Below are 13,090 nucleotides of genomic sequence, written 5' to 3' on the forward strand. Positions count from 1 at the left end.
CCCAGAGCGCCCTCAGGCGCCCGCTCCCCCAGAGCGCCCTCAGGCGCCCGCTCCCCCAGAGCGCCCCCAAGAGTCCGCTCCTCCAGAGCGCCCTCAAGAACCCTCTCCTCCAATGTGGCCCCCAGAGAGGAACTTTCCCAAAGAAATTTTGGGGGGGGGCCATATAGTCTCAGTCTGTGTGGCCAGGCCAAGGGCCAAGGCCACGGAGCACCCCGATCCGCCAAGGCCGCCCGAGGACCCCGATCCGCCAAGGCCGCCCGAGGACCCCGATCCGCCAAGGCCGCCCGAGGACCCCGATCCGCCATGGCCGCCCGAGGACCCCGATCCGCCAAGGCCGTCCGAGGACCCCGATCCGCCAAGGCCGTCCGAGGACCCCGATCCGCCATGGCCGCCCGAGGACCCCGATCCTCCATGGCCGCCCGAGGACCCCGATCCGCCATGGCCGCCCGAGGACCCCGATCCGCCAAGGCCGCCCGAGGACCCCGATCCGCCAAGGCCGCCCGAGGATCCAGATCCGCCATGGTCGCCCGAGGACCCCGATCCGCCATGGTCGTCCGAGGACCCAGTCCCGCCATGGCCTCCCGAATCTCCAGTCCCGCCATGGCCTCCCATGGCTCCGGATCCGCCATGGTCTCCCGGGTCTCCAGTCCTGCCATGGCCTCCCAGGGCTCCGGATCCGCCATGGTCTCCCGAGTCCCCGGTCCTGCCATGGCCTCCCAAGGCTCCTGATCCGTCCTGGAGGCTCCCCTGTCCTGTCCTGGTCCTGCTCCGGCCTCCAGGACGCCCGCCCCCCCCCTCCCCGATGTTACTGTTACGGTGCGGGACGCACCTTCCGGGAGGGGGAGATACTGTAATATATCTGTTTCTGTTTAGTTTCCTTTCTGCCCATATTTGGTTCTTCCTGTTTTAGTTCATGACCCAGTTCTGTTAATTAGTTATATGCATCACCTGTGTTTGATTAATTATCTAGTTTGCTCCTTTGTTTCCTGTTTCTTTATAAGTCCTCAGTTCTGCCTTTATGTTTGTCGGATATTAAGTTTGTAACGGTTTAGAGTGTGTTGAAGCTAATAAATATACCTTTTGTTATTCTCTGTCGTGCGCTCCTATTGCCACAACCACCAACCGTGACAAAGTGTAAATAAATATATGTTTTTTTTTTAAATCACGTAAATCCCATGTATCCATGTATATTTATATGTTTATACAGTGTGTGTGTGTGTATATATATATATATAGCAGGGGTGCCCAACCCTGTTCCTGGCGATCAACTGTCCTGCAAAGTTTAGCTCCAACTCTAATCAAACACACCTGCCTTTAATTTTTACGCAAACCTGAAGACTTTAATTACAGTTGGAGCTAAACTTTGCAGGACAGTCGATCGCCAGGAACAGGGTTGGGCACCCCTGATATTTAGTATAAACATAGTATAAACATAATATAAGAGCTTCTTACCTTATGCTGGTTTTCAATCTGCGTCTGTTCCTCCAGTATCTCCCCTTAATTGTGGCTCCTTGTTAGTCTCTGATGACAAGTATATATACATAATGTCTTATCTCACAGTGTTCAGAAGTCGTCATGCAATCAGACCTCAGCAAATGATTTACCGCAATGGAGGAATTACATTATTAAGATATAGCTACCTGTAAAATATTGTGTTACATCTCACACACACACACAAAATTATGAATCATAACTATAATAGCCTACATCAGCTGTGAGATAACATCCAAAACTGTTTTGATAAAACTAGAGCTGTAATAAAACTGAGTGAGGTTTTTGATCTGTAGCATGCCAGATAAGGTTTCATTGGGTCAAATCCACCTTTGACCATACATTCTACATTGACCATTCAAAATTCTACATTGCTTTATTTTCATTTGCTTTATGAATATATGAGCCGTGTCCCAGTTTATTATAAACTTTGGAAACAAACGTCACATTCCGCAATAAGACCACACCTGTTCTCGAAATCTGAGGCCCTTTAAAGTTCAGTTGTTCAGTCAATAATGTTGATTGTACAGGTTTAATGAGATGCAAATATTATCTTGAGACTTGCCAGGATGCAATGAGGAAAATTAATTATATAACATATTATTTGTATTAATTAAATCATCTAATCAGTATTTATTTTTGTATTATTCTATTTCTTTAATAAAACTTTTGGTAACCCTACATTTTAGGGTTTCTTAGTTGCTTATTAGCATGCATATTACTATAATATTAGCCATTTATTAGTACTAATTAAGCACATATTAATGCCTTATTCTACATCCCTAATCCTACCCAATACCTAAACTTAACAACTACCTTACTAACTATTAATAAGCAGCAAATTAGGAATTTATTGAGGGAAAAGTCAGTCAGGGAAAAGTAGTTAATAGTGAATAAGTCTTCCCTATTCTAAAGTGTTACCAAATTTTTACTAATTAAAATTGTCCTTATTAAAATAAATTAGTGCTGTCAAACAATTCATCGCGATTAATCGCATCCAAAATAACAGTTTTTGTTCACATAATATATGTCTGTACTGTGTATATTTATACTGTGGTGATTATTTTGTCTGTATTTTGTCAAACTTTTCATTGTCTCTGCTCATTTATTTATTTATTTGGTTGCCCTGTGGCCTCTGGCACGTGTTCAGTTTAGTTTCTGTTTGTCCTTATTTGGTCAGTTTTCTGTCATTAGTTAATCATCGTTTATTCCATTCACCTGTTTTGTATTAATCATCTTGTTTGCTCTTTGTTTCCGTTTTCTTTATAAGCATTCAGTTTGGTTATTATGTTTGTCGTGTCTCAAAGTAAAGTTATGTTTCTGTTGTTATTCCTGTTGTTTAATACGTTAATCGATTAAAGAACCTGATTATTCAGAATCCCTCGTCTTCCTGCCCCCTACTTCAGCAACGCGTAACAGCCTAAAATATCTAATAAAATAATTCCTTTTTATTGTTCAGCACTATTCATACATTTAAAAGACATACAAACAGGCCGAACAGCTGTTATCTGTAGGCAAAACAAAACATAGTAATTATGAATAGCTGAACTGTCATGTTCAGAAAAACACAAAGATCCCACTTACACCTACAGCTTATACTGTTCTTCACCTGTGATATGCCCCGCCTCTTCAAAACTACATACAAAATGATGTATGAGACACAGGAATGAAAAAACGAGTGAGAAGAGAGAGAAGAATAAAGGCAGAGGCAAAGAAGAGTTCACAGAAGAAAGAAATTGAGGGACACCTAAAGATAAACCATAGAAGAATGTCTGTGGGATCACAGCAAACAAACTTCATAAAAGGTATGTTTAATCATAATCTATCCAGGTGATGCTTTGTGAGTAGAGAGACTAATGAAAGTAGTGGCAGAATAAAAAGCCAGAAAAGTCAACCTGAAAACATACCTCCGCTGCCTTTTATGGTAAAAAGAACAATCTTAAAATCTTTGAATTTCCTATTTTTCAAAGGATCAAATGTCAACCTTGATAATAACAACAACAAATGTTTATTGAGCAATATACAGTGCCCTCCATAAGTATTGGAGCAGTAAAGACAGAATTGCTCTGTTGGCTGTGGAGTCAAGTCATTTGCAAATATGATTAAAAGATGAATATGAGACAAAACTACAGAATGTCACATTTTATTATTAGCTGTGTATACATGTGTAGCAAACTAGCTTAAAAGGGGAATATTAATAATTAATCATAACTCGTTATAATTAATTATAATATTTGGATGAGTTAATAGAAATAGCTTGATAAAGCAGAGTTTACAGTACAATCAATTGACCAGGCTGTCTAGCGAATGCTCAGCATTGATTAATTATGAATTCAAAGAAATCTTAATTTACAGGGTAAGGGAAATACCCTTTTCAAGGTACTGTACTACTCAGAGCATGTAACAAGATCAAAATCGTTAAATTGACTTTGTTGCAAGCAGGCAATCAGAAACAATACTCATATGCATTGTCTTTGTGGTCAAGAGCCATCTCCCCAGGCTAGGAGGGATGGTATCTTGGATATCTTTCCAAACAGGAAACACGGAACAGGAGCAAACTGCACTCCTCACAAACACAGTGGACTAGGACGAGACTCTGGAGCTGACAGACTTGGGATCGCTGGAAGACACACATGGGATGAAACACAGCAGGTAAGTAAACAAGATGCTAAGTATCAAGCATACAGATACGATAGCTGCAGTAGTCCTCTTCATAGGAACGAGACCAGACACTGGAGTGTTGTGAGGTGTGAGTATTTGAGGAGTGCGGGATGATTGCCATTGATAACGTGCAGGTGCGGGTGATTAGAATTCAGGTGAGGGAGTGCACTGTGATTGACTGGTGACTGAGCCTGGCCAATCTGTGAAAAATACAATGCAAGGGACACTATACAAGACAGTTAAAATCATACACACAATGTCCTGGGATGCATGTTTATTCGTAGAAAGGTTTGTCAATGAGTAAAAGGAGGATAGTTCTGTTTTTACAGGCATTGCATGGATTTCAGAAGGGTCTGTTCTTACTGCACTTTCTTGCGGCTCCCCTTTCGGGGGTAGTCCAAGCTTCTGCCAGCTTTAAGTCCAGTAACTTTGTCGATTCACTTCGGACCAATCAACCCATGGCTGGAATAACGAAGCTTTCACTCCTAAAGGAATTCATCAAGAATCTACGCATTATACATGGACACGCACCAGGACACTTTACTCAGCACCAACAAAAGCAATATGCAAGTAACCGTTTGTTAACTATTTAGATGCGCTTCTAGGCTTCGACCCCTTTTAATTAAGGTGATGTTATTCTCCGATGGTTCTAACGAGTTTAGCTGATGTGTTTACCTGCCATTATGCTCTACTCTCTTGTGCGCGAGCGCTCTATCTCTCTCTCCATGCCTTCCTTGCGTTGACATCTATGTTTAATGTGTGTATGTTTGGGTCTAGTTCGATGCTGCATGTTCCCCTGTAGTGTAGTTTACTAAACATCCAATTGTATTCACGCTTGGTTGTCTGTGTCTGCTGCTCACAGAACGAGGTCACTTCAACGTTCTGGTTTTGTTACATGCTCTATGAGCAATGTATTAGGGAGGAAATTATTTTTCGTGGCCAGAGAAATAATTTTCCTTAGAGTCAATAGACGATTAAAACTGTGCGTACTGTGGACGAACAAATCATCTGATTATACTATTAATGCTATAATTCCAGAAGATGAATATATAATTGATAACTGTAACGGTACTTTGTTCCAGGGAACACAGGACGAGGGAATATATCAAAAGTGAGATTTAATAAAAAAGCAGTGAAACAACGCTTCTAAATAACAGAAAGTTACTTTTAGACTGCACTAAGACTCTGGAACTCAAGGCTTATAAAGACCACAAACTAATGAGCAAACGAGATGATTAACACAAGACAGGTAAACTGAATGATAATTAACTAAACTAGGACAGTAAATGCCAAATAAGGACAAACCGGAACTAAAATGGAAAGCGACATGTGACAGATATCGCCCCCCTCGATATCGAAGGTTCGTCTCGCATCGTAACAGTCACATAGGGGAGGGGGGCGGGCGCCCTGGAGGCTGGAGCAAGGCCAGGACAGGGAGGAGACAACGGAATCCTCCAGGGCAGATCAGGGGACTCGGGGGCCAGGGCAGATCAGGGTACTCCGGGAGCCATGGCGGGACTGGAGACTCGGGAGGCCATGGCGGATCAGGTAGCTTGGACGGCCATGGTGAGTCTGGGGGCTCAGGGAGTCCAGGCGGGACTATTTTTTCAGGGGAAATAGATCGAGGAACCATAGTGGTCTTCCCCACGACCACTATGGTTATCCAGGCCAGGAGTATATAGCCCCCCCCCAAAAAAAAGTTTTGGGGAAGCTCCTCTCTGGAGGAGTGGGCACTTGGGGGCGCTCTGGAAGCGCGAAGCTGGACAGAACCAGCGGTTTCAATGGAGAGCTGGACGGGACCAGCGGAGACGTAGGAGAACTGGACGGGACCAGCGGATTCATAGGAGGGCTCAGGTGAGGAGCAGGCACTGGAGGGCAGTTGCGAGGAGCAGGCACTGGAGGGCACTTGTGAGGGGCAGGCACTGGCATCCACGACATCCCCTCATATACCACCAATAACCCCAACAGCACGTGAACGTCTGTCAGTGGGCTTGCCATATTCTCTGCAGGCAGGCTAGTCTTGGGAGCCGTGGATGGCGGCATCAATCTCCCGCGAACGGCGGGTCTGGGGGAGCCGCGGACGGCGGCAGGAATTTCCCCGTGAAAGGCGGGCTTGAGAGAGAGGCGGGTGGCAGACTTGCGTTGGCCGCTGACAGCGTCTGTCTTGCGTTGGCCATGGGTGGCGGTTGGCTGACGTTCCATGGGCAAACTTTGCGGGGAACTAACCTCAGCCTCATCTTCTGTATAGGTCCAGTCTTCTGTAACGGTACATCGTTCCAGGGAACACAGGCCGAGGGAATATATCAAAAGTGAGATTTAATAACAAAGAGCAGTGAAACAATGCTTCTAAATAACAGAAAGTTACTTTTAGACTAGACCAAAAGACTCTGGAACTCAAGGCTTATAAAGACCACAAACTAATGAGCAAACGAGATGATTAACACAAGACAGGTGAACTGGATGATAATTAACTAAACTAGGACAGGAAATGCCAAATAAGGACAAATGGAAACCGACACGTGACCAAAACAAATAAGGAAAAACAGGAACAGGCCAAAGTAACAGAACAAGACAACACTAGAGTTCATACTCCTAGTACTAACACATATAAGCCTATTATGTAAACAAAAACTTTTATTTTGGATACAATTAATCATGATTAATCATTTGATAGCACTAAATAAATACAATATATTGAAAATATATTAAAATACAAGACAGTTATTTTAAAATCATATTTTACAGCATTACTTTTCAAATATATATTTCAAATCTTTTCAAAAAAGATTTATATGTCTGAAATTCCCATTTTACCGAAACAAGATACTGATCAACTAAAATAGTTAGAAAGACTTAAGAATATCCTCACTGATCTCTTCAATATAATAAAAGAGAAGAAGAATCAAGGCCCAAAGGTGCCATGAAATACCACAAAAGCTGTCGCTTATTGCTCAGTGTTGCAATATTGATTGTTAAGGTTATTAGTGAATAATGACTACATTTTGGTCTCTTCCTCAGACAAAGCTATTGTTTGACCTCATATGACAAGAATCCATCTTCTGTGCTCCAATGAATAAATAAAGTCATACAGGTTTGCAATAACATGAGGATTACAGATTCTGCACTAAATAAAATGTTTTTATTCTAGCACAAGACGCAATTTGTAACATTCTCAAATCATGCTGAGAACATTAACGCCAGGTTTTACACAAAATTCATTCATTCATTCATACAATCACTGAATTGTTCTGTATTTCAGGAGGTTTCATCTGAAGACCCATCCTTAAGTCTAAGGTGAGTAAACACCTGTGTTATTACAATATAATTCCAATGAAACCAACGGTTCCAATGATTGCTCTCATTTCTTCTAAGACTGTCTTTCCTCTTCCCACAACCCTTACCTTGTTTCTAAGTAAATGTTGTTGGAGAGATATTGTGGGGCAGGCACTGACATGTTCATGTTGCCCATTGTAAGCTACTTTTTTTCAAGGAAGAATAAGATCCATTACCATTCCTGAACTGTAGTAGGTTTATATCATCAGCACCAAGGTTTTCCTGAGGAATTATAACTGACATCTCTGACATGAACGGATGACGCAGGATAAGCGAACGGTAGACATCGCGCACTCATCATTTCTACTAAAACACAGATTGTTATGTAAGTGAGAGATACGTTCCTGTTTAACACACTGTGATACCAATTAATCTAAATCTGAGCACATTTATAATGCAATATGTTTGTTTAGACACTGTAAACTACTGTAAGATTGATTGGAGAATGTGTGAACTTGATGATAAACTATGATTGATATGATTCACACCAGACAAAACTAAGCCAAAATAGCGAGAACAGAAACCTCATAGTCAGACTAATAGACTTAAGAGACTAAGGCGGTTCATTACAGTATTACTGTAAATGCAGTTAGTCGATAGATTCGATAGAGTTTGCTTAACTTCAAAGCTCATCTGAATGTCATCACCACAGCTTCCTGATTGCTTATTTTTAGACATCTTTCTCATTCGTTCTTCCTCTATTTTGAAAGCATTGGGAAATCTTCTGTATTGTCAGCATTAGAATGCAACACAGCAATAAATTACATTTTAAGATAAAATTAAAGAGAAAACAGCTATTTTAAATTGTACATTGGTATAAAAAGTCTACAAACCAGTGTTAAAATTGCTATTTTTTTTGAGAAGAAAAAAGGTATCCAAGTAAAATCATGTCAGATCCTCTTTTAATGTAATGTTGAAACCAATAACAAACAATAACACGTTTAATGGGGAAAAATGAAAAATAAAAGTTTTGAAATAACCTGATTGCACAAGTGTGCAAACCCCTCAAATAATACTAATACACTAAGATTAAAACGCCTTTTGCTTTTAGCTAGTCAGTCGTCAGAAGAGTATATGAGCACATCTTGATTTAGGTCTGGGCTCTGACTGGGCCATTACAAAAGGTTATTTTTCTTCTTCTGAAGCTGTTTCTTTTATTGACTTAGATTTGTGTTCAAGGCTTTTATCATGCTGAAATTCCTCTTTATCTATATAATTTTAATGGATGACTGCAGGTTGTGTGGCAAAATGTTCTGGTATTTGGAACTTCCCATGATTGCTTCCATCTTGAATACTGCCCCAGTCCCAGCTGAAGAGAAGCAGCCCTGTTGCAGGATCCACCATCTTCATCATGGGTTCAAAAGTTTAGTGTAGTTTATTCAAATCATAAAATATTTTGACACATTTTGGAAAAGCTTAGGTTTTTTTTTTTGGTGAGCAATAGCTTCCGTCTCTTATCTCTACACCACAGACATGGAGAATACAGGATGTTTTTGTCACATGCAGCAAGTGACCAAAATAATCTGTTAATTACAAACAGGTGTCTTGTTATAAAGGGAATTTTTATGCAAACAAGCTGCATGTCCAGAATTTTTATACCCACTGTACTACTGTTTCACAGTATTACTGTTTTACTGTATTTTTTATCAAATAAATTCAGGTTTGGTGAGCATAATAGACGTCTTTCACAAAGTTCAAACAATAATTAGCAGATCCCACACTCTCAGAAAAAGGTACAAAAGCTGACACTGGGGCGGTATCTTTTCCAAATGTACACTTTTGTAACTTTTAGGCACTAATATGGACCCTTTAGGTACAAAGGCATACCTTTTGAAAAGGTACCATCACAGTGACAGCTTTTGTATGTTTATGAGTGTATGCAATACAACACCTGTTTGAAGATCCTACAGATGTTCAACTTCAAGATAAAACACATCACACACATTTGAGGAAAAAAAACACAAAGGTTTCATTGATCTATGCTTCATTGCAGAAGGCTGTAATAAAATATATTAATATTTTTTCTCTTGTTTTGTGACAGCAATGACTTCCTCATTCACTCCAAATTCCACCCTCAGCCCATCATCCCCCCCAGAGCTCCACTGCCCTCTTCTGCAAACAATGAGCTCTCACACCTTAAACAAAGACACTGGCGCGAACTTGGCAGTGGTGAGCGTCCACGGTGTGGTATCCACTCTGGGGATCCTGGAAAACGGACTGGTGCTGTGGGTGCTTGGTTTCCGCCTTCGTCGCAAGACAGTTGCTGCAGTATGGGTCCTCAATCTGGCGCTGTCGGATTTCCTAACTACGCTAACCTTGCCGCTTTTCACTCATTACCTATTGAAGAACCACAGCTGGGAGTTGGGCGGCGCTCTGTGTGCAGCCCAGGCCTCCATTTTTTTCCTCAACATGTTTGTTTCTGCCTTCCTACTGGCTGTGATATCATTGGACCGTTGTTTGATGGTGACTAAACCGGTTTGGACTCAGAACCATCGTACTGTGTCGGCAGCGTGGAAGATCTGTGGTCTTGGATGGGCTTGGGCGGCGGTTAACGCACTTCCGTATTTCATGTTCCGTTCTGTTGTGGAAAAAAAGGATGGCAGCAAACTCTGCTATCACAATTTTGCATTCTATTCCTCCTCAAACACACTGCACAGAGACTGTAAGGTGCGTCAGGCAGCGACGGCAGTGTCCAAAGTCTTGCTGGCATTTGTCGTACCTCTGATTGTCATTGCCGTCAGTTACACTTCCATTGTTCTTGAACTGCGAGCTCGCAGAAAGAGGCTTCAGAGTCGATGGCAGGGTGCAAGCAATGGCAAACAGAGATCCTTGAAATTCTTCCGCAGCCTGTCTTCATCAGGCAGACAAAACGGCGTTCGACTCTCGGAAAGTTTCATGAAGATGTTTGTTTCAGTGATCGCAACCTTTATTCTCTGCTGGGTGCCCTACCACGTCTTCTGCTTGTTGGAGGTTACGGCTCAGTACAAGACAGAGATTGTGGAGCTTGTGGAGGTGTACTTACCTGTCGCAACAACATTCGCCTTCCTGAACTCTGTATTGAACCCGATTATCTACACGTTTAGCTGTCCAAACTTCTGCACTCAGATCCACCAAAGTTTGGGGGCTCTTTTCGAGGGGCTGGTGGAGGAAGCTGGACCCATAGTATGGGTCACAGAAAGGATGAGGAAGAAAGATTCATTGTTCCCCTCTTCACCCAGTTCTCCCACCCCCACCAGAGTCACTCGCAGCCAGCATGGCATACAGGGCCCCATCAACCTCTCTGGCTTTAAAAACTGCCCGACAAATGAGGGAGAGAGGGACGACAAAATGTGACTTTATAATGTGGAATATATTGGAACTGACTAATGTTTCTGAGTGAACTATGGTCTACCAACTGGAGGTCACAATCATGGGATGGCCTTATAAGCTTTTATCTTTTCTGCATCTCTTTACTACACTGGGTTTGATTTAAGCTATAGTCATGCTGGATTACCTCTGAGGTTGCTGTGATTTTTAGAATATTAAAGAGAGTATGTCCCTGCTACTGGTAAACACAAATGAACTCAAAACCAAAGCCTCTCAAACACACACAAGTCAACATGACCCATATTCCTGTTTCTGTTCTCTCACATTGTTCAGATTACTAACTACATGCATATATAACTCAGCAACAGGGACTTTATTGGAAAGAGTTTTTTTCATGCGTGTTCAATGAACCATAAGCAATTATTGCACATGCAACTGTGGAGTAGACCTTAACAGTTTACAGTCGGTAGGCAATTACACAGATACTTAGGACAGTAAAAAAGAGACTTTTCTACTAACTCTCACCAGAAATAAGATGCCTTGGTCCCTGATCACCTGTGTGAACATGCCATAGTCCTTGCAGTGTCAAAGTGTCAAAATGTAACCATGTTTCCCCCCAGATGTGTTTGAGAACTTGCAAGTGGCTTGAAAGAAGAGTGGGGTAACATCTCACAGCAGCTCGTGACCACACAAGATACTCACTTTTGTTCAGGGTCTCATTTTTCCATTTCTGTTCTTTAAATGCCTGCAAAACATGTTGAGTTTATGTTTTATGTTAATACAAATATTTTCACTAGAAAACACTAGAATACAAAATCAAAATCTATATGATACAACAGTTTTACCTGTTTCTATTGCCCAATCTTTTCTCATTTTAAACAAATTTTTGATATGTAATTTGTAATAACAGTTTAAGTGTAAAAAACAAAACACATGAATTTCAGAATTCCTTGTATTTGGTATGTCATGTATTGTGGAACACAAAATTAAATGTTTGGAAGAATGTTACTGTTGCTCTCTTCCATTCTGTAGAAATGGATGGTGACCAGAAGCTGAAAAACTGTCAGAAGTAAACAAATAAATTTGATAAAAACACAAGTGCATATGATTATAATGCTATATTTTTTATCTTATGAAGCCATATGATTGTGAAGAGCAGACTATATTTTAAAGAGATAGTTCACCAAAAAACTTTTTAAAATTCTGTCATGAATTACTCGCCCTCATGTCGTTCCAAACTCGTAATACTTTTGTTCATCTTCAGAACACAAATTAAGATATTTTTGATGGAATCCAAGAGCTTTCTTACCCTGCATAGACAGCAACGCAACTTACATGTTTTATGGACATTTTAAGGAAGATAGTAAGAACATTGTTAAAATAATCCATGTGACATCAATGGTTCAACTGAAATTTTATGAAGCTATGGAGAATACTTTGTGTGCAAAGAAAATAACTTTTTTCAACAATTTTTTCTCTTCCGTGTCAGTCTTTGACACAAGAGCACCATTACGCATGAAGATCTTAACAGATTTGGAACAACATGAGGGTGAGTAATTCATGTCAGAATTTTCATTTTTGTGTGAACTACCCTTTAAGTTTATAATCACTTAAAATCTAGCTTGATGGCTGTGGTTACCATTCACTTTCACAGCATGAAAAAGTTTGGATCTTCTTCTATAAATTACATTGCATTCCACAGAATCAAGAAGCAGACAAATACATATGGTAAAAAAAAAAAGTTTGATTTTGATTATTGTGAACTCTCTGCAGCACACGGGTTGCATGAAATTCGCAAGTTTGTGTAAAACCTAAAGATCATGTTATCCTTATCCAGGATGATTTTGATGATCCAAAGAGCAACTTATGTTTCAATGGAAGCAAGAACATCTGACCGTCTGTACAAAAAATCTCACATAATCAACGTTATAAATTTGCTTACTTGTTTAGTGACCTTGAAATAGTGCAGAATCTCAAATATTTCTTGCTCAATTTCATTGTCAAAATGCAAATCTATAATAATTATTTTAATATTGCTTATTTAATAGATAGTTTTGCATTGTACAAAACTTCCACAGTATCTGTAGGCTATACTCCATGTGCATTGACCCAGTTTTTAATAAGCAGCTGTAGTTAGCAAGGGATCATGTGAGAGGGAAAAAAAAAAGAAATTGTTGAACGGATGGAGCACAGAGTGGACAGACGGAACAGTTCACGTTTTAAGCTGTAAAAGAATGAGCTCTGTGCTGTAACAGTATGAAACAGATGCTCTTAGTGGTATTAAAACTCCATGTATGCG

General features: G+C 40.8%; 1 protein-coding gene across 1 annotated transcript; it reads left to right on the forward strand.

Annotated features, from left to right (window-relative positions):
* Window positions 1-7,622: 7,622 nt before the first annotated feature.
* On the forward strand, window positions 7,623-11,879 carry LOC306872041 (prostaglandin D2 receptor 2-like). Its single transcript, XM_079420378.1, has 2 exons — window positions 7,623-7,810; window positions 9,527-11,879. Exons 1-2 carry the CDS (start codon window positions 7,744-7,746, stop codon window positions 10,816-10,818), a joined length of 1,359 nt encoding a protein of 452 aa, XP_079276504.1. The 5' UTR covers window positions 7,623-7,743; the 3' UTR covers window positions 10,819-11,879.
* The last annotated feature ends 1,211 nt before the right edge of the window (window positions 11,880-13,090 follow it).

Source organism: Barbus barbus, assembly GCF_936440315.1.
Source record: "Barbus barbus genome assembly, chromosome: 7".
Taxonomy (NCBI): Eukaryota; Metazoa; Chordata; class Actinopteri; order Cypriniformes; family Cyprinidae; genus Barbus; species Barbus barbus.

Bases quoted from the DNA above. Each gene is read 5' to 3' on its own strand.
- LOC306872041 (XM_079420378.1), top strand. From the start codon at position 7,744: ATGACGCAGGATAAGCGAACGGTAGACATCGCGCACTCATCATTTCTA. The intron at 7,811-9,526 runs GTAAGTGAGAGA...GTTTTGTGACAG, and splicing joins ACTAAAACACAGATTGTTAT to CAATGACTTCCTCATTCACT.